Raw genomic sequence first — 22958 nt, 5'->3', positions numbered from 1 at the left:
ACTTACCAAAATCCGTATTATGTCTCGTGTAATCGCTCAATCAGTGTTTCAACCTCGGAAAGATGTCAATAAAACAGCTTGTAAACAATGTCATGTAACGTCACATTTACCTCAGAAAAACATATTCAGTGACCATAAACTCATTAGTCAGCTAGAAAAGTGAACTCTAGAAAGAAACCCTTTGATAAATATAACTATGCACCATTACATATTCATTATCATTTTTAATGTTCTTCAATATTTAGTGCATGTTTGAATAAATCAGTTATGACAGCCGCAATTTAATTGTTTATATTAAAAAAAAAAAACGAATTGGAGTAGAAATATGATTATGTAATTCTAAACTCTATTTATAATAAAAACATAATTGAGTGTAATTTAAGTGTTTGTATATAAATAAGTTAATTTAACCTTCAATATTATTATAGTAATACCAACTGTGTAGTTTACAGCATTGGCTGAGAGATTTTTTTCCTCTTGAAAATTTGCCATGTACTTTAACTGAAATACTACATCCAAAATAATCGTTATCGAATAAAATCGAAATCATAATCGAATCAAATCGAAAGCATGTGAATAGTAATCAAATCGAATCGTGAAAATTGTGTCAATACCCAGTCCTAAAATATATATAAAAAAAAATATATATATATATATATATATATATATATATATATATATATATATATATATATATATATATATATAATTTGTACATGTGAGAAGAGGTGAAGGGGACTGAACATGGAGTTGTTGCATATCTTAACTTTCTGTAAACTTTTTGCATCCATTAGAAAGTGTTTCAGATGACTTCCTGCTTAAACTTCCTTCAATTAAATGCTTAAAGTTCCTCTAGATTTACAATTTTTCATCTCTCTTTCCTCTTCCTCTTGTTCTAATTTTGCTAACATACTTCTGTATGTAAATATCGTACCCCCTGCCAGACTTCTTCCTATATCTCCTCCTTTTCCTCTCACTCCAGGATCTCATTTTAAAGATGAGGCTGATTGTAGTGCTTTAAGATGCAAGAGAGCGACTACTTTAATGCGACAGCGGCTAATTGCAGATTTCTATTTTCCTCTGTGTTCCTGTGGAAGGATGACGCGTTCCTGATCGCATACGAGTGTGTGCAAGCCTGCAAGAGTGCCATAAGTAGTAGCTTAACATTCTCTAATATGCTGCAGAGAATGACTAATGCTCCCTTTGCACAGGTAGCACTTTCAGTGAGAGCTGTAAGAAAAGACTTCAATTGAAAAAGAGCAGAGAACCGCCCACTTGCACCATTCATATATATAGTGTGTCTGAACAATAAGTCTAGTTCATACAGGTTTGGAATAACTTGAGTGTGAGAAAATGATGACAGAATTTTAATTTTTGGGTGAACTATCCCTTTAAGTAAAGACTTTGTGTTGTTGTTAGTCTCTTGTCAGAATCTGACTTGTTTGTATTTTCTTGCCCACAGAAGAACTATGACGGAGATTGTGTGTTACTCCGCCCCTTCTCTGACGGGAGTGGGGTCGGTTCCAATCAACGTGAGTGTGGATCGCGCCCAGGTCCACGGGAGCCTGAATTTTGATTATATAGATGACCCCACTGTTCAACGCATTGAACCAGAATGGAGCATTGCCAGGTAATAGTACATAAATGATACATTGTTTTAGTATTGGATTATTCAATTCAGATAGTGTGGCCTTCAATCACTGTTAGCAGACACTTTTGACTTTTTGAGGCTGATGATTCTCAGACAATTTGAATTGGTGTCAGACACATTTCTGAAAGAAATTGATCTGATTCACTGAATGCAGCTGTGTGTTGTTATTCATAAAAATGAATAAATGGCTAACTTGCATTCAGATAGGTCATTCAAAACTTTAAAACTTTTAAGACCACATATATTGTATGTTGTTTGATTATATACGTGCAAGTATATAATGACAGTCTCTTTGATAAGTTATAATAGCATGTTTTATTTGCTATCTCTATCATTTAACCATAAAGATCTGAATGTAATGTTTATGTAAATGAACTGTATGTAATTAACATTATGATGAGTGGGGAGAGGCTGAGAACGATGTCGGTGATGTGATTGTTAATGAGAGACACCTGTACACCACACTGGCCTTGCTCCACTTCCAAGGCTCTTGGCCCCACCCCACTTGTTACAAAAATTAAATTTCTACTAACTTAACAAAATGAGTTAGTTTACTTAAATGATTTGAGTATTCTGAACTTAATGAGTTTTACAGTGTTCCTTTAAAATGTTAGGTTTTGCTTAAGGTCATTGCACACTGAGCCTGAAATTTTCGTATGCGTTTTTTTGTATTCGTCATCCTAAAAATTTGTTACGCACAGAAACCTTGCACACTGAGTCCGATGCATATTAATTAATCAGTTGCAAAATAAAATTCGCTAAACAATACAAATGGAGTCTTCAAGCAGTGAGGATGATTTTGTTTCCCTCTCTCTTAAAAAGCTAAAAAAAGAAAGAGGAGATATTGGGTCCATTCAATCCTGAGATTGCGTAGAGAGGAAGGAGGGTTCCACCTCCTTATCAAGGAGCTCTGGGATTATCCCAAGCGCTTCAAATTTTACTTCAGGATGTCAGTGGCTCAGTTTGATGCTTTGCTAGAGATACTGGAGCATCATATTAAAAAGACGACCACCAATATATATGTATTCCACACTTTGTTTGTCACACAGTGCTGCAAGACGAAGTGGATCAACTTGTCAGACGTTATTCGGGATTTTGGCGTTCGCTTGTATGGTGGCTCTGAATTGTCTAAACATCTCTCAAAATGCTTGCTACGGATGTGAAAAATGCAGAAAATCAACATGATTGACACAACCTGAGATTATATTTATTTTTTAACATGCGAAAAGTTTGGATGAAAAATTTCGGACACAGTGTGCAAAGATCTTTAGTCTTATGTAACTTTATTACTTTGAGTTTGATGAACTTAAACCATTTACGGCAATCAGTTTCCTCAAACCATTTAAGTAATGATATAGTTGTTAAGACTTATTTAGATTTGTTACCTGAATTCAAACTGAATGAATAAAATAAACTTAACATTTTTAAGTAGAGTTTACTCTAATGATTAACTAAACCAACACTAAAATATGAGTTTACAGTACTCCTACTTATTGGTTTTAAAACTTAAATGGTTTACGCCAAACGGTTTCCTCAAATGGTTTGAGTTACCGTAACTCATCGGGTTTTACAGTGTACAGAGCCTCAATACATTCATGCCAAAGTGCTGCACATGATTATATACATTAGCACAAATAAGACAGAAATAGAATGTGCTGAGAAGAATTACATAAGTGATGCTGAGATACAGGTTTACTACAAGCTGGAGTTAGACATAAGTATATAGAATCATGCCCACCAATAGGAACATTGTATTACTCAAGGTTGCACTTAAAGGGGTAGTTCAGCCAAAAATGTCCTCCTTTACTCACCCTCATGATGTTCCATATTACTGTCTAGGAGAATCAGTTGAGATATTGAATGGATCTCATATGTGATTTTCCTGTGGGTGAGTGTCCCATGCCATGGAATCAGTAGAGAGGTCACAATGTTGTAGCTGTTGTACCAGAGTGTTGCCCACACCGAACAGAACAGCATACGAGCGGTGCCTGGCTAATGAAGTGCTCAAGAGTAAACAACTGAAACACCTAGAGCTAGAGCTCCTCACCCATTCCACTCCCAGCTCTTTTGTTGTGCTTTATCAAGCCGTGGACATTCCCAGAATGCTAAGCAGGATCACCGCTGCTCCTGTTCCTTTAGTGTTTTCAAAGACACGTCTAGTATGTTTGATTAAATCTACTGAAGCTGGTTAAAAGCATCTTTAATCAGAACCTTCTCAAAAGCTTATTATCTTCTAAGCGCCACATCACAAAGAAATAAGTTTTGATTCAAATGGAGATGAGTTACCTCTTCGGCAAAGTTTTTACATTCACCCCATTCACATTCACTACTTCTGTGTGTTTTTCAGCGGGCACACACCTCTGGTGGTGACCGGGACGAACTTGGATGTCATACAGGAGCCGAGGATTCGGATCAAGTACGGCGGGCGGGAATCCGTAAACGTGAGTAGCTTCGTTTGCTTTATCGCTGGTTCCTCAATTATCCACCCTCACTTTTTAAATGACCTTAGTTACCTGAGCTCAGGAGCTTGTGAGAGAATGGCTCTCTCTTGTGAGCTGATATCTCACTAGGGCCGACGCGATGAAACCAAATCACATCAGTTCGACCTCTGAGATGCGTGACCTTGGGAAGTGGGATGCTTTGTCTGCAGGTTTGAGTTAATTGTCAGTGACTTTCAGTAGAGAGAGGATCACACAATCTGCGCGCTGCCTTTTTTGTGATGCATTAGACTAATTTCTGTCTTTTCTGTTGACCCACGGAGGCGAGATCCGTCGTGACTCACTGCCACAGCTCCAGAAATCTCATATATCTCCTACCCACAAGCCTCTGCGTGACCTCTTTTTCAAGCTGTGTATCTGTAATTTCGACTAAGTACCCTGCTGAATTATTCAGTCTCCGCAAAGTGGTGTGGATGAGGCATTTAATTTGAGCATTTTACTCTGCTCATGCCACCTTTGCCATACTGGATTTTGTTGGGCATTATTTGTAGAATCCTGCATAAAACCAGCTTCATCCAATATATAGCAGTATAGGTGGAAAGTCGCCAGTTAAAGAGGGTTGTATTGGTTAATGGTCTTCAAAGGAAGATGAACTGCAGACACACTGGCTTGGTCAGCATAAAGATATCCCAAAAATAATAAGGTCCAAGGGCTGAGGAGTTGGTACACATTCAATTTGCTCGTCACTGCAGGGGGTCCAATTTTAATTAATTTTAGGATTTTTAGGTCTGGTCAGACAGGAGGATGGGATAGCCAGTGGCATCTCATATCTTCTATTGTATTATCATACTTTGGTTTTATTTTTTTTTTTTTTTTTTTTTTTTTTTTTTTTTTTTTTTAAGTATGCAGTACTGTATCTTAGATTAACAATTATATACATGTATATAGTATATATATACAGGGCCTAAAAGTAGGCTAATACTCGCCAAGAGCCAAATGCGAGTAAATATCAGCGTTTAGTATATGAAACTGTCTCACCCAACATTTGGCTGGTAACATTTTTATTAATTCTATCAACGCATGAATGCGAACAAACGTGAACCACCCTCGGGACAGTTGACAGACCAGTGCTGCATTGTTATGAAACTTTAAGCCTTGACAATTTCACAAATATTCAAGATGTGAAAGGTAGCTCATTTCTTTACTCGCACACTGTGTGGGAAGCATCCGAAGCTTGCACACAGAAAGCTGCGTCGAATAATAAACTGAGCTCTCTTTCACGTCTTCTTCCACTTGAATGGACAAATTCACACAAAATTGTTTCAAAAAATAGTCTTAAGTGAATGTAAACAGTTGAGAAAGTACAGCATCAGTATATTACATCTGTGCATTCGCTCTTATGGTGACAGCAGCCTAATATTTCTGCTTCTGTTTGTGTTTTTAATGTTAATTAAACGACAAAGAAAAAATCACTCAATGCTCTTGACTGAATAACTTCTGTAACTTTAATAAGGTTGTTTAATTTATACAGTGAAGACTATGCAATATTTACATTTGCTTACTTTATTAAATTCCTGTACCTGAAAACTACTGTCAGACCTACCTGAAAAACCTGAAAAGCACTGTTTATTTCATTTGTATCTTTGTTATATTGTTTTTATTTGTGCTTTTGCGTGTAATTTATTTGTTCTTATTTTATTGACTGTTTACTTGTCCTTATTAATTACATTAGTTAGGCTAATAGTTTTAGCTGTCGAAATTGGAATATAGAGAATTATGAATTGTCACTGTTATCTAAAATTTTGGTTTCTTTACTGCCTGTTTTTGCAAAAACTGTTTCATGTCCAGTAAAAGATATTTATGGCCGGTACATTTTCTTAAGTCACCAGCCATTGGCAGGTGTGGCAAAAAGTTAGTTTTAGTGTGGAAAATGCTTATAAACGAAATGTTTTTGGTGCCAGAAACAGAATGTATGATAGAACACAATGTACCGTTTGCATGAGCATGAGATATGTAAAACGCATCTTGTCAAGTGTGGAAGTGTTCAGAACAGCAATAATCACACATTATCTCTTACTTCACTGAGGTGAAAGCAAAACTGCTATAGCCATCCTTCCTCTGTTCCGACACCATAACTGCACTTCAGTCCTCAGCTGTACAGATGTACCCGTGTGCGGGTAGTTCTCCTGAAAGTCACTTTTAGTAAAAGAGACACTGGCTGCGCAATGAGGAGTGACAGAAGCCCTGCGTTTCACCACGCTTCACAGAGCCCAGAGCTCTTAGAGTTCTTAAAGGGACTTCTGAAATATGTTGTGTGGGCGCTGTCTGATGTGTCAGGTGCTAGTGCTGTCTCTTCCTTTCTTTCTCTTTCTTACGCTTTACAACAGACCAAGAAAAAGAGAGGTAGACAGAGAAAGGTTGGCTTCCTTCTTTCAGGCATCATCACCAAAGAGGCTTTGATTCCCTGCATTTTTATTAACCGTTGAGGTTGCGATTATGTATTTCTTCATCCCTCCTTTGCCTCAGTATTTTTGGAGAGGGAGAAGGGGAACAAAACAGCCGCGGAGCCTGGCAATCAAAGCCGAGCGCTGTCAAGACAGCCTTCAAACTGTCATCTGCCTCCTCCCCAAATTGCTTCTCTTCCTCCTCTCCTCCCCTCCCGTTACCTGGCGGGGTTCTCAGAAAGCGAGCGAACGGCAGACAATTGCCTTTGTGCATCCTGCTGTACCTGTCACCAACCCGCAATTGAGACATTAATCATTTTCCTGATTATAGCTAAAAGATTAGTTTTTCTACCTTTGTCTTCTCTCGAGGAGGAGAAGAAGAAGAAAAAAAAATCGCTTGACACATGCGGCAGCGAAGAGATTCGGTAATGAAGTCTGGAGACGGATTCCTAAAGCGTTGCACGCCACTATCTGAGCCGATCACAAAGGCACTTCAGTTTTTTCTTCTAAAACGAAGCGATCAGACGCTCCCACCAATCAGTGTCAAAGACCTCCCCAGATACCTCGGATAAGAGCGTGCTCGCAAAAAACCAACATGAAGAACATGAACTATGGATGATAAAAGCATCTTAGCATTTAACAGAGCCACGGGCGTTTGTCTACAATCGTGCAGATGCTTATAGTTGTTCTACATTCACTCTAATTTCCATTTCTCATTTTTTTGCCCTTATATAGTTACATGCGCATGTACTTAAAACAACAAAGGGCATAAATCAGAGCTGAGGGGCAACTCTGCTCAGTCATTACCATAAAACTTTCTATTCTCCTGTGTCAGTTTGTTTTGGAAGGTTCAGAAGAAGACATCATGCTTTTCATAGTGTACTGTGTTTCAGTCGAGCAGGTTAATTTTTAAAGGATTATACAAAAAAAAAAAAAATATATATATATATATATATATATATATATATATATATATATATATATATATATATATATATATATATATATATATATATATATTTATTTAAAATACTTGTTTTCACTTGCTCATACGCATGTCCCGAAACATCAGGTCATTCGGTACAACCGCAATAAAACTGAAAAATGTTGAAATATTGTAAAAACTTGTACTAAATATAAAATGTATATATATATATATATAATATTCTACATTTTTATATTGCACAGAAGAAGGTCAAACAGGTTTGGAATGATTGCTTAATGGTCATTGACGAATGTTTTAAGTGTAAAAAAAACACAATGGAGATATAATTCATTTTGAAGATTTATTAAGTGCTAACAATGAGATTGTGGTTTTTATAATCAATTAACACTGTCACCAAAAAAGTCTTTCAGTTTAACCAAAATTTCGGATTTAGCGACTGACACTTTTGGTTATACCGAATAATGATATTTTCAAACAATGCTAACAGGCTGATATCTAGCTAACTAGTTAGCTTGCTATCTAGCTAGCAAAGGGACAATCAAACATTTTATATTTAGTACAAGTTTTTAAAATATTTCAACATTTTTATTGCGGTTGTACCGAATGACCTGCTGTTTCGGGACATGCGTATGAGCAAGTGAAAACAAGTATTTTAAATAGTTAAGAGAATTAGTTACTTTGCTTCACAACCATGTGGTCCTTTGCAGGCGTCTGAATGATGTCACATCTTGTCACATGAAACTGACCGTATGACTTGATCCAAAATGATCCCTTTATATTGGTTACTCCAAATGACATCAATGAGATTCATTTTTCTGGACAGTCTTTCTCATAACAAAGCAATGACTTCTACACATAATTTTAATATCATTTTGCACTATGTTGATATATGATGTTTTGTAATCATGCCAGAATAAAAAAAAAATATATATATATATAAATTTATTACATTTTAAGATATTTTAATCACAAATGAAATGGCTGTATTGGCCTTTGGATGGTTAAACTAAAATCTTTAAAATAGCTTTATATGTGCAAAATATAATTAAAACCTTTTGGATTCTACAAACGAGATCTAGTTGTACTCCCTTACATACTTTGGATGTCATATCTTTGTTTTTTATTATTATTAAGGTATATAGAGATATATTTATATAGATATTGATTCCTTTTTGTGTTCCACAGAGGAAAAGAAACTCGCACAGGTTTGGAACAACATCAGGATGAGTAAATGATGACAGACTTTCCATTTTTGGCCGAACTATCCCTTTTAGGCATTAGTACTGTTTTCACTGACCCGAGTAACTCGAGACAGATTTTAGCCAGTCTCTATGCAACTCTTTGTCCTAGAGACAGAGAGATGAGCGGAGAGAGATGCTTGGATTCATTAGTTTAGGCGGGTAGGACTGTGCTTTGTGCTGAGTCATGTGTCAGTTCATGGAAGAACCTGAATCCAATTATTTCAGAGAGACAGAAAAGGATCCCAATTATTTCCACAGCCAAATACCTGCAGCTACTGCAGCCTGGTCATTGAAGGACAGGAGAGGAACTCAGATGTTATTAGTCTGGTGCAGCCCCTGCAGTACAGCTAAAAACACATTTGCTTTTGACCCACTCGGTATCTGCATTTCCTTCTGCTTATAACAAGTGTTATTTAAAATACAATTTAAACCTGCTAATTAAATCCAGCCATGTGGAAAGCTAAATTTTTTTCCCCTACTGTTGGAAAACTGGTAGCTAGATGTGGGCGGAAGTGAAGAAACAAACTGGTACAGCAAGACAAAATGTGACAACAGCCAGTGTGTGTCCAGCCAGTTTGAAACAGATGGTGTGCAGAGGCTGCGCTAGGCTCTTCCCGGCCGTGCCAAGCTGGTAGTGGCCACAGCATCTGTCTCTGACATGGCACTGCCATGGAAGGACAGAGAAACACACACGCGATTCAATCGCATTAGACCCTTATCTTGTCCTGCTTAGCTGGGCAGCAGCGTTGTGTGCCATTCAGAATGGCTTTTCAATTCAATAACACAAAGGTTGCAGGTTTGATGTTTAGTAGGAGTGGTCCATGAACTGGGGAACTGCTAGTACTGTCCTCCGCTGTCATCACTGGAGTTAGTAATAATTTAGCACTCACTTTAATCCTGAGTGAGTAACAGTACACTTACTACAGCGACAATATCCCTGAAGCAATCCGTTTTAAGTGTTTTGCTCAAGGGCACAATGATGATAGTTCATGGGTCTTGTGGGGCTCAAACCTGCAACCTTCAAACACATAATCCCATATATATACAAATGTTCAAATGTTTGAGGACGGTAAGATTTTATAATGTTTTTGAAAGAAGTCTTGTGTGCCCAGCAAGGCTAGATTTATTTGAATAAAAATAGTCAGAACAGTAATTTTGTGAAATATTATTGCCATTTGAAAAAAAAATTATCTTCTATTTGGATAAGGCCCGAGCACCAATGGTGTGAGGACCCTATTGGAATTGCTCAATTTCTTATTATTCGTCTCTGAAATTAATCACATTTTTGAGGGCCTAAACATGCTCAAAACCTCACAAAACTTTGCACATGCATCAGAATTGGCGAACATTTAGATCTGATAAGGTTTCAGAATTAGGTGTGGCAAAATGGCTCGACGTTTCACATACAGGTATGACATTCGGTAGACACATGTAACAGCCCAATACCTACAATAAAAGTCTCCTGGATCAAAATCTGAAAACCAACAGGAAGTCAGATATTTTGAATTTTCTTTGCATAATTTGTGCAGTTTTTGCCATTTCCAGACATTGTACTTTAACAAACTCCCCTTAGAGGTTTAATCAGATCAACATCATATATGGTCAGTCTAATCCTACATTTCCGTAACAACATCGAAAGCTCAGTAGAACAGCTGATAGCTGTACAGGGCGGGGTTTCATTTCTCATCTCCATAAATATATCTAGTAGTAGAGCTAATGCAAAGGCTACGAATCAATTAGTCCTTTGCTAATACTTCCTCTTCATCACGCAGTTCATGGTTGCATAGCAACGACAGATGCCACGGGAGCGCAAACACTTGTGGATAGGAGGAGAAAGCCGCGAGGCCGCACTTTCCACACTTTTGACTGTTCACTGTTTTCATAAGGCCACCGGGTGGCTGTGGCCCCGGGTGCGAGGGCCCTTTCAACTTGCTGATTTGGTGCTCAAGAAACATTTCTTATTATTATCAATGTTGAAAACAGTCGTGCTGCTTAATATTATTGTGATATCATGATACGTTATTTTCAGGATTCTTTGATAAATAAAAAAGGTCAAAAGAACAGCATTTATTTGAAATGGAAATCTTTTACTGCCACTTTTGATCACTATAATGCATCCTTACTGAATAAAAGTATTAATTTCTTTGAAGAAAATCTTACTGAACACAAACTTATGTATATATATATTCAAAATATAAATTTAGCAATTTTCTCACAATATTTAATGTTAGTTTTGTACATATAACATATATAACATTTAAGTCTTATTAATGTTTGTCATAAAAAGTGTCTTGTCATTTTTCTATATTCAATGACTGATTGTAGCTCCCCTGTTTTTGGCTCAGCTAAGAACTGATCTGCATTTCCACCGCGCCCTCTCAGTTACCTGACGTGTGGTGCTGTGGAGTGTGTAATGGGATTACAGGTTTTGATGACAGTGTGACTTTAGAGTTATAGAATCCCATTCATTTTTAACCAGATCCAGCCCCTCTGAGCTGCAAGAGAGCTTCTGTTATCATGCAAACACGGTGCGTAATGTGAAGTGTCTACAGAAGAGACCCGAGCTCACGGAGGCGACGTCAAATGTTGTTCAAACCTACACGCTGTTCAGTCAGCTGACATGAAAGTCATAATTTTGGAAGCATGTTTGCTTTTTAAGTTTTCCTGACTTTAAGTAAGCATAGTAAGTCAGTCCTGCTTGATATTTTGATGTATTTGAGGAAAACCAGAACCAGAAGGTTGCAGGTTCCAGCCCTGGTTCGTGTTTTTGAAGGATAATTCAATGTAAAGTACACTTTCAGAGGGTCAAAACATCCACAAATGCTCAGGTTCAAAAACAGAGGCTGTATTTTGCTTTTTTTTGTGTGCGTGTGTGTGTGCCTTATTTTTTTCTCAGACTGTAAGTTCATTCTGAGAGTTCGGCCTTGAAGACAAAAACCTCAAGAGTGTTTACTAGTAATGGCACTGACCTAGAGAGCAAGCAAAAGCCAATACCAGTTAATCACTGACAAGAAAACCATCTCGATCTCAGAATGGACAAATATCACTTATTATACACTCCTCGAGGGCTGAGTGGAGAGGAAGAGCAAAGGAATGAGGAACCGAAAGCTATGGAATGAGATGCACCCTCAATCTCATGAAAATCAAGTTTGTGTGGTCAAAATGAGTTACTATCGATTGCAGCTCTGGCTGCGAGGAGGCAAGATGCGAGTAGGAGGTGTGGTGCTTGCCGGTCCTGCCGTGCTTTGAAGATATTTAGCTCTAATTAAGTTTCTCCCCTGAGAGTCGGGGAGAAGAAAGAAATGAGATGAAAACCTCCCGGCACAGTCAGAGTTTCACAGCAATCAATTTTGTTGTTCGAGCGTCAGTTGCTACTCCGAGGAAAAGGCTCGGTGCCTGTGCACGTAGACGTGAGTGCGTCCGTCAAGTGTGACTGCTGATGTTTATGCAGTACAGATCACAGTTGTTGCATACTTGAGGTATGAGAGTGCTACATCTTGCATCATTTCAGCTCAGCAATGTAATCACATTGGATCTGAGGCGTAACGGTTAGTGATACATTAGCTTGTGTTGCAAGTTCCAAACTCATGAAATGTCAAACTTATGACAAAAAAAGTTCCTCTAATCTCCCTAAAAATATTTTGCAGAACATTATAAATTAAAAAAAATAATAAAGAAAGAAAGAAATGACAGAAAATTAAGCCTTTTTAAGGACTTTTTTTTTTGTATTATTTAAATATTTTCATCCAATAAATGACACTTCCCTCCAAGTTATTACTTTGTTGTTATTATTAATTGTGCTCATTTTAGTTGCTCTTATTAATTGTGCTCATTTTAGTTGCTCATTATATTCTCTTTATTGTAGTGCAGTATTTTTTAAACTTGTTTTTTTTTTTTAAATAAAATAACAGCATAAATTATTGTTAATTAGAGACAAATGAATTTTGCAATTTTAATAACAATGGGAAAATTGTCATGAAAATAATATCACAATACAACAAATCCAAATGGTCTTGAAATATACTTTTTATTTATGCAAAAATATGAAAACTTTTTTTTTTTTTTTAAGCGACCCAGACTAGTAGATATGCCAGTTCATTTTTGTCATGCAATACACTCACAGTAATGTGTAATGTGGCGACATTTGATATGAAGAGTGTAATTTACACTTTTAATGTTTTCTCTGTGAGTTTGTTTCTGATTTCTGGGTTTAAAAGGTAGTCTTTTCCTTTGTTCTCCAGCTCCGTTGTTGTCTAACAAAAGGAAATGCATCTGCAGTCTTTTCAGTTCAGTAAAACACTTGAAAACAGATGGTATCAAAGGGATCTTAATGGGAAAGAACTGAAGTGAGATGAAACAATGAATAACAATTACTCTCGAAAACTGGTGATGAAAATAAAGCATATTTCTCTCTGCCTCTCTCTCATTTCCAGGTGTGTAAGGTTCTGAACACCACGACTATGAGCTGTTTTGCTCCCTCACTGACAGCCGAGTACAGGCCGGGTTTGGACTCAGTCAAGCATGCAGACGAGTTTGGTTTCATCTTCAATAACGTGCAGGCTCTTCTAGTGTACAACAACACTAACTTCATGTACTACCCCAACCCTTACTTTGAGCCTCTCAGCACCAATGGCATACTGGAACAGAAACCTGGATCACCTATCATTTTAAAGGTACGTCCAGCCACCATACGGCCAACCCTTTAACCTGAGAGGTACAGATCAGACTGTTACTATCCAAGCATATACAATGTATCCTGAAAGTATATATGTATATACTACTTTTAATGCGTTAATACATGCGATTAATTTGTTTTTCAGTTTAACGCGTTAAAAATATTTGATGCAATTAACACAGCATCCGTTTTTTTCCAACATCCTTTAGCTAGCACTACATTATATGACCATGTTCTTATTCATGCAAATGCTCCGGCCGCATTGAGTTCTCTTTCACGCTTGACTGGATAAAAACACACAAAATTATGCCAAAATGCCCATTTTGTCGAGTATCTTCATAAGCATATTAGTTAAATAAAGTCTGAAATGAACGTCAAGAATTGTGAGGAAATGTGATGCGTGTCAGATCCACATCATGTACATAAGGTCTTAAAGTGACAGCAGCCTAATAAACCTGTTGCTTTCTGTTATAAATGTTAATCAAACAACAAAAGGAAACGAGAAAATCACTCACTGCTCTTGACTGAATAACTTTTAGAGGTTTAATAAGGATTATTTTGTTTAAATTGTAATTTATGCAGTGAAGACTGTGAAGTGTTTAATAACCTTATTCAATTTCTGTATATTTCCTACCTGTTATATCAAATATTTAAAATATACTGTCTTTGTTGTTTCTACACTAATTTAGAGATGATATGTGAAATTACTACAATATAAAAATATGTTAAAAACGTTTGGGTTAGGTGCGATTAATCACGATTAATCGGAGAAAAAAACGTGTGATTAATTTAGTTCATTTTTTTCGATCAAATCACAGCACTAGTATATCCACATAAATACAGTGGCATGAAAAAGTATGTGAACCCCTTGCAGAATCTGTGAAAATGAGAATTATTTTAATAAAATAAGAGGGATAATAAAAAAATGCATGTTATTGCATGTCCTGAGTAAGATATTTTGCATAAAAGATGTTTGCATTTAGTTCACAAGACAAAACAATAGCTGAATTTATTAAAATAACCCCATTCATAAGTATGTGAAGCATTGATTCTCAATACTGTGTGGTTACCTGATGATCTTTTTTGTTTTGTGATGGTTGTTCATGAGTCTCTTGTTTGTCCTGAGCAGTTAAACTGAGCTCTGTTCTTCAGAAAAATCCTCCAGCTCCTGCAGATTCATCAGTTTTCAAGCATTTTTGCATATTTGAACCCTTTCCAGCAGTGACTGTAGGATTTTGAGATCTGTGTTTTCATACTCAGGACAACTGAGGGACTTAAACACAACTATTAAAAAAGGTTCAAACATTCACTGATGCTCCAGAAGGAAACACGATGCATTAAGAGTCGGGGTGTGAAAACTTTTCACATACTTTTTCATGCCACTGTATTCAGCAGTGTAAGCTTTTCAAACATAACTAACCTTCATTGATGTGTTGTGTGTGTACCAGGGTAAGAATCTGGTTCCATTGGCCTCTGGAGGAGTGAAGCTTAATTACACTGTTCTGATAGGAGAGACTCCCTGTTCCGTCACCGTATCTGAGTCTCAACTGCTGTGCGAGCCACCTAATCTCACCGGACAGTACAAAATAATGGTAAGTATGCATGTGTATGTTGGGAATTTTTTGGACACATCCAGCTCAAATCTGTTTATTTTTTTTCTGAAATATTTTTAAATCCAGATCGAAACCTGAAATTGGATTTCTGATTTATGGAAATGTATCTCAGTACACTTTTTTTGTCATTTGGGACACAGCACCCCCATATAGTGAATTACATTATCATTCAAAAGTTCGGGGTCAGTAAGACTCTAAAGGCCCTTTAGTACTTGTTTACTAGATTTAAGACCTGTGTTGTTGAGGTGGGTGTTAAATGCCCTTTTTAAACACTCATTATTATTTACTACTGTTGTACCGCTGGTGGAAACGCAGGCCAGACCTTCAGCAGTGCCACAGTCTTGTTGCTGTCACCTGGTTCCCTAGGAACAGAAAACCAATTATTGCTAGTGCTGCCCAAAACTTACTCAAAGCAATGTGTATGTTTTTTTTTCTCTCTATTTTTGTTGGTTCGGTGGGAAAGGTATATTTTTACACTCTGTATCTCTGTGTGTGCATCTTTATATGAGTATCTGTGTGTGCATTTATTCTTAACTGATTCTCATGTGTATATATGTGCGTTTGTTCTCTCAGGTGCAGGTCGGTGGTCTGCATGTGTCCCCCGGTTCAGTAAACATTCTTTCTGACAGCCTCCTGACTCTTCCTGCCATTGTCAGCATCGCTGCCGGTGGCGGACTGCTTCTCATCATCGTCATCCTCGTGCTTATTGCCTACAAACGTAAATCCCGTGAGAACGACCTCACACTCAAGCGACTCCAGATGCAAATGGACAACCTGGAGTCCAGGGTCGCGCTGGAGTGCAAGGAAGGTGAGAAAGTTGCTTTATTGATTATTTGTGTTTATTTGGGAGAAACTGATCTTGTTGACCAAAAAGCAGGACTGTCGTTTCCTGGATAAAATATAGTTTCGTGGGTCAGGTAATGATTAGAGCATTTCAGTTTGTTTCTGACACTTGTTGATCTTTTGAGGCCATTTAACCTAGTATTAAGATGCGTTTTGGTTGATCAGATTACAAGTAATCGAGGGAGACACATTCCATTTACACCTGGTGTTTCAATCAGACCTTTGTCACTTTTGTCACAGAATGGATTTGAAGTGTCAAATGCATTAACCAGTATTTTAAATAATTTCAATATTTGAACATATATAATGTTAGTTGTGTTTTTTCTAATATTCCTTTTTTTCTCTTACTCACTGAAAACTCAACAACGCACTCCAGAAATACAGCACATGGTGTTTGTGTTTTAGTTTGGATGATGTCATATTCTTATTAACCAATTAAATCTTAAGTCATAGAATGATGCAACACACATCATCATCTGAGGGTTCCAGGAGGCTGACAGATAAAACAGAGTTTCTTACACGCAATGCAGGCAAAAACGTGTCCCTGACCCATGTTTAGCGAGACTGAGAGGATGAGGTTTGTGTTGACTGACTCTAGAGCCTCAAGGAATATAAGATGCAGAAGTATTAAAGGGGCAGATTGAGCCCTGCACTCCATGAACGCCTACGAGTGAGTTTAAGATGAGAGAAAGGCATTGAGAGAAACGCCGGACCAAGATGAAGAGAGGGAGGACAGGTGAGGGAAGACGATAGAGTGAAGGCAGAATGAACGCTCCAGATAGGAGAAATAAGGAAACGTGAGGGATAGAGAGAAAGAGAGATAGATAACTCCCTCAGGGAAGAGTGCTGCCCCAGGCTCTGTCAGAATGGACCCAATTAAAGACATCCCACCTCCAGTCTCCACCAGCAGGGGACAAGCACTTCAGCAGCCTGCAATTTACTCTCTGTGTGTGTTTGTGTGAGTGAGAAAACCATAAATAGAGAGAAGCTGAGAGGTTATTTTGGTTTGCTCCCTTCGTCTGCCTGCAACACCCTTCAGGAACTTCATAAAAACCTCAAACTGGACAAAACAAAGTCTTCAGAGATGTTGACTAGAACAGCAGTTCAGGTTTTGGCATCCATTTGGACTTTTTATGTGCCTACAAACCCAAAACTTAAGAAATATTCATAAATCACCCCAAAATTTTAAGTAAAATTATATTTTGCATTAAGAAAATTAGTCCTATTTTTTGGTGGCAATTAAAAACATTTTCCTTGCTAACTACTTATTATTGTGTAATGCTTACTGATCTTTTACTTTTGAGGGTAAAATATTATTTTATTATAAGAAAAAAAAAAAAAAAAAAAAATATATATATATATATATATATATACAATATATATATATATATACTTTTTTTACTTTTTCACTAATTGCATTTATTAATTAATAAACCCATAATGTTAATGGTGATTTTCATATAATACAGTAATTTTGAAAAAAAAAAAAGAAACAAATTTATATATTTTAATGCAGTTGTTTTCTCATCATCATTAATTAAAGCATAATACAACAACAAATACTATTACAGTAAAATTACAGTAAAAAGAATTTAATAAGAATGTGCTTAATCAACATAAATGTTACAGTCTCAAAAATAGGCAAATTAAGCAAAATATAATTTATTATATTGTTTCTTTAGATTTTGTGGCAAAAAAAACGACCTGGACATTGAACTGTGAATTACTCTGTGTGTTGAATTTGTCTCTTTTCTTTTTCCCTCTTTTTTGTTTTCAGCTTTTGCAGAACTACAGACTGATATCAATGAGTTGACGAGTGATCTGGACCGTGCTGGTATCCCCTATCTGGATTACCGCACCTATGCCATGAGAGTGCTATTCCCTGGAATCGAGGACCATCCTGTTCTCAGGGAGCTGGAGGTGGGCTGCAGTCTACATTAAAAGGAGTTATTTAATGAACACTTTTCTCTAACCAGTTGTCCTAACCATGTGACACAATCATAGCCAATCTTACTGGATGTTTAATATACAGTTATATGGGGCAGGATTTTGGACCAATGAGATTTCAATGCTCAATGCCGTATAAATAGAAAACAACATTTTGGTTCTCTTTTTTTTTTTTTTTATGTAAATTATGTATTTAAGGAATTTATTTCATTGACAGTCTAGTTCATTGACAGAGATGTTGTTGTGTGTTCCAGGTCTCTGGTAATGGCCAGCTATGTGTTGAAAAAGCTCTGAAGCTGTTTGCCCAGCTGATAAACAACAAGGTGTTTTTGTTGACATTCATCCGTACTCTGGAAATGCAGCGCTCCTTCTCCATGCGTGACCGTGGCAATGTGGCGTCGCTCATAATGACGGCTCTCCAGGGTCGACTGGAATACGCCACGGATGTGCTCAAACACCTGCTCTCCGACCTCATCGACAAGAACCTGGAGAGCAAGAACCACCCCAAACTACTTCTCAGGAGGTTTGCTGTTTACTTCATGTTTGCGTTTTTTTGTTTTGTTCAGTTTTAGTTTTTCAATTACTTTGTAGTTTTTGGTTTTACAGTTCCTTTAGAGTGTAATATAGCTGTTTATAGAATATAGATCTATACAGGTGGAGCTGGGGAAGGGGGGGGGGGGGGGGGGTTCTGAAAGCGCACTGCAAACTGCTACAGCAAACAAAAGGCAAGAATTTGAATGTTGAGCAGCAAGCTCATTGGCTACTGATACAGCAGGGACCAATCAGCGGTGCCCTATAGAAATTATGTAATTGCAAGCAGATAAAGTTATAGACATATGAGCCTAGAGTTTCATTACAGAACTTTGTATTCTAACAGAGCCCCTTAACAATTTTTTTTTACCTGTAAATGAGCAAAATGCTCTTAAAATAGATACATAACTGATCTTAAAGTTTTGCTTTGGTATCTTAGCCTAGCATTATAGCTATATTGATTCATGATCTATAAGTCTGCTTCCCTCCAGTCTTTCAGTACGGCCCCATTGTCAGTGTCACTTATCATTTGTGTGCGAGGTACTCATAAAACATTCATGAGCAGCTCAAATCCACTTGTTTTTCCTTTCTCATGCTCTCGGCTGTCCTTTATGCTTTCCCTCTAAATTTGTACTGGTTTTTCAGTCTTTCCAAAGCAGCGTATCAACTAGAAGATTTAGACTAATAATGATTAAACAAAGAGTTGCCCGAGGACTAACACACAGCACAGTCCTCAGCCGATTTCATTATGGCCCCGCTTGATGGAGGCCGAGTGTATTTTAGCTTTAGCTGGAGGTGATTTGTTCCCGCTGACTGCGGCGTTATATCAGCTATACATCACACTTTGAATATTCAAAGCAGACAGACCAAACAAACACCGCAGCCATTCCTCGTTCGCGCTCTCTCACTCTTATTGAATGATTTTTGGTGTTTCGCTACGTGACTCAGCTCATTAATAGTCTCAGTAAATAGATGCAGGGGAAATGTGGATTACGCCGTTATTTTACGTGACAGATGCCGCATCTCTCTCATTATCTGCTGTCATTAGGAACACAAAACACTAATCCCCCCACGCTGGCAGGCTGGGCCATGGGGATCAGGGGCTCGTGGTTTTAGATGACACTTTTTCCTTTTTTTTCTATGGGAATTTAGGAGATTATTGATTCGACATGCTCCTTTTGGTATCGTTCGCAGCTTCTTGTCTTCACTTTTCCAGGAAGCATCTGGAGAACAAGACGGCTGTTTTGGAAACCCTACAAAGCCGTCTCTTTCTGTCGTGTTTTCATTTATTTACTGTTTCCTTCCTCTTCCACTATCACTTTCGGCCACATAGTTTCCTATCGGTGTTATGGTTAAACGAACACCGCTGTTTCCGCGAGTACTGCTGGCCTCCACTCCCTCCACATCGATTGGGCTCCATCTCACTAATTTTCTTCTCTGTTCCTTTAATAAAAGGCATTACTCTCTCTCTCTCTCTCGTTCTCATTTTCTCTCCATCTCAGGCATTTTGATTTCAATTGATCCGTGTGGACAAACCCTGCCCTTCTTGTGACCTCTTTCTGTGTCTGCTCCTCATCTTAACATTTCTCGGATAATGGAATACATCTGGAGCTTGTCCCACCTCAGTGAGCGATGCATTTGCTGGCGTTCCAGGGGTCTTCTGAAGAGCAATCTGTCTTATTTCATGTTGTACAGATAAATTTAGTGAAGAATTATGGCACAATGGATGGATGGATCAATTGATCGATGGATCGATCCAGCTCCCTTTTGCTATTTTAAAAAACAACTATTCACAAGTAGTGCAACTTAAAATCAGCGTCACACTTCCAGCTGACAATCAGAACCAGTGAACTAATTTTATGGTGTGCGATCCCTCTACATTTTCTTGATGTAAGAACAAAGGACATTCATGTGTGTTAAGGAAAATAATGAATGTCAAAGATGCCTGTAGGGCAGTTGCTTGCAAATGAGACATCTTTTAAGAATCAGAAAATATCAACAGAGAGACTAATTTATTTTCATAAAGTGACCCACTTGCATTTAATGATAACCAACTGTGAAAAATAACAAGGGCCTGTCTGGTCTCTGCAGTCATCAGAGTGACTGTACGTTTCATTTCAAATAGCCTAAAGCGTAGTTGGCATTAATATTTGCTTGTCTATTATTTTTTAATCTTTATTTGATTATGGAAGATATGGAGACACTTATAAGACTCAGGCTTGTTCTGGGCTTCTGTTTCCATCTGGATCAGCAGGGAATGTGATTGTTTTCAGCGCAGACTGATTCATCACTTCAGTGGGAAAGCCACAATAAATCAAATCTCAGTCGCACAGTGTGTAAAAAGGTTGTCGTTGGCTTTTTGCCATTCTTCATTGACAGAGACATTAGAGAAAAGACAGAAAATAGCCTTGGAGAAAGATAAGGGATGTGGGATTAGGTTCTAGCTGGATTCGACCTGAACTCCTGCAATGCAGCCACAGCTTAAAATGTCTAGTGTATGGTTTTGTTTTTTGTTCTGTTCTGTTTTGTCTCGTTATGTTATGTTTTGTGTTGTCTTGTCTTGTCTTGTCTCATTTTGTTTTGTCTTGTTTTATTTTGTTTTGTCTCATTTTGTTTGATCCTTGATCTTTGTCTGAAGTGTCCTATTTGTTTTTAAAATAATGTCCAGAAGCTGTTTGTGGTGGGTTACAGAGTTGTTGTAGTATATTTTTTGGCCCTTTTTTTTTTTTTTTTTTTTTTGACTCCATGGCTCAGTGAATCGGTGCTAAACACTACGCCACAGCTCTTACTTTGAGTTTTCTTTTTTTTCTTTCTCTCCCTCATGTTAATATCTGTGGAGGTCTGTGGCTAAAAATGGAACGGCTCCATCGCTTCAGGCTCTCACTTGCTGCTTTTTGTGTGTGTGTACATGTTTTCACCTAATGAGATTTGCAGGCACCCAGAGCCACTCGGAATGGACTATTAGTGAGACACATTGTTGTGTGTCGCCCCTTCAATGAAGCATTCCTTTACCCCCCTCGAGACACACACACACATACACAACTCATAAACAAACTAATAGCTAAATAAAACCCTCATGTTCATTAATGAAACTCTGTTAAAAAAGAAAGCAAGCAAAAAGAAATCTAAAAATGATGAAGAAAGAGGGAAATCACACTTTTATGAGCAGACAGAGGCAGAATTGCAAAAAAGCCTGGTGTGATGGAAGTTTTAGAGAATGCAAAAACTCATTTAGGTGCTCAAATAGCTACTATTAACAGTTTATTCATTCTCTCACTGGGAGGCAGGAAGTGTGTTTGTGCTTCCTGGTGAAAGAAAATAGTGATTCGGTAGCAAAAGATTTCTTTTAAAACATCAAATTGTCAATGAAGAGATTTTGGAGATTGACTTCTGTGGGTCTGAAATATATTCTGAAGCCAGATATTGACTCTGAGCCCCTGCAATATGAAATGTGTCGGTGTACCAGGAGAGTGCCCAATTCCCGTGTGCATTTGAAAATGCCGGGCCAATTTCCCTTCATTTTTTCTTGTTAGAACTCAATTTTCAACCATTTGTGAAACTAGTTTATGAGAAGCACACAACCGGATGCTTCTAATAAACTAGTTTCACAAGGATACGGCATTTTGCAAGGGGGTAAATTTAGTTCAGTACATGGTTATTTAGTTTCTATTTGTAGGTTTTTTTTCGTCCGTCATTGTCTATCATTGATCACTGATTGACTGAGACAGTAAAGAGACAGGAAACAGTCTTGCAAGACCTGATGCAACCAGCATCAAACGCACTGTCATTGTAGTGTATGTGTGTGTCAGAGCTTATAACTCACTCAGACTCACACACACACTCACTGAATGAGTGTCACATATGAATGCACGCATCAATGCACAAATACACACAGGTTTCTCTCGCTCCTGCATCCAAAGTCCCTCAGCTCACAGACCCAGAGAAAAACAGGTAGGATACAAAGGAAAGTTGACAGGCTTAAAAGAGAATATATAAACATAACCATGTTTTGTATAGACCGCCACACACACTGCTGAATAAAACACACAAATACGCACTGTCCTTTAGAAGAATCACAGACTGACGCTCTCGTCTCAAAACATGATGACTTTCCTTCATTTCACTCCATCTTGCATCACTCATTCTATTTGCCCGCCTCTCTTTCTCTCTCATTTTATCAGTGTGTGAGACTGCCATTGATTTATTCACTAAAATGCACCATTATTAAATAAGCATAATTTGACGGTCTCGTTATTCGATGGCCATGTGTTCTTTCAGTAAAATTAGCATTTATCATCCACTAATGCATTAACCTAGATGATGGAATACCAAAAAAATGCAGCATAATGCAAATCACATCATCTTTATGTTAATGGACTCTTAACTTCTGAATATACAAACTCGAAACCCCTCAGTGCGCTAATAACTTGTTTTTTAAAGCAGTCCATCCACTCGGTGGCCATCATGACTGTTTTCTAGTATAGCTTCTGTCTACTTGAATGTGTAAAATCTTCAAATCTGTCTGTTTCGTCAATGAATTGACAAAATTGGTCTCCACCAACCAGTAGTTCATCTCAGTGACCATCTATAGGGGCAACACAGTATGCATTTTTGCATTTCGTTTAAATA

At 37.6% G+C, this 22958-nt stretch overlaps 1 protein-coding gene across 4 annotated transcripts in view; it reads left to right on the top strand.

The window, feature by feature from the left end:
* The window catches only part of plxna2 (plexin A2), a 229311-nt gene that overhangs the window by 171223 nt on the left and 35130 nt on the right, over nt 1–22958 (top strand). For 3 of the 4 annotated variants that reach the window (XM_067372377.1, XM_067372379.1, XM_067372378.1), the window contains exons 16-22: nt 1463–1630; nt 3999–4092; nt 13154–13393; nt 14844–14987; nt 15582–15816; nt 17629–17771; nt 18053–18321. In XM_067372377.1, coding sequence (XP_067228478.1) covers nt 1463–1630; nt 3999–4092; nt 13154–13393; nt 14844–14987; nt 15582–15816; nt 17629–17771; nt 18053–18321 — 1293 coding nt within the window. Of the gene's footprint in view, nt 1–1462; nt 1631–3998; nt 4093–13153; nt 13394–14843; nt 14988–15581; nt 15817–17628; nt 17772–18052; nt 18322–22958 lie in introns of those variants that run through there. The other variant, XM_067372380.1, reaches the window with a different exon arrangement.

This window comes from Chanodichthys erythropterus, chromosome 20 (assembly GCF_024489055.1).
Source record: "Chanodichthys erythropterus isolate Z2021 chromosome 20, ASM2448905v1, whole genome shotgun sequence".
Lineage (NCBI taxonomy): Eukaryota > Metazoa > Chordata > Actinopteri > Cypriniformes > Xenocyprididae > Chanodichthys > Chanodichthys erythropterus.
Note: the sequence above shows the minus strand (reverse complement) of the source record. Positions and strands in the feature narration are given on the sequence as shown.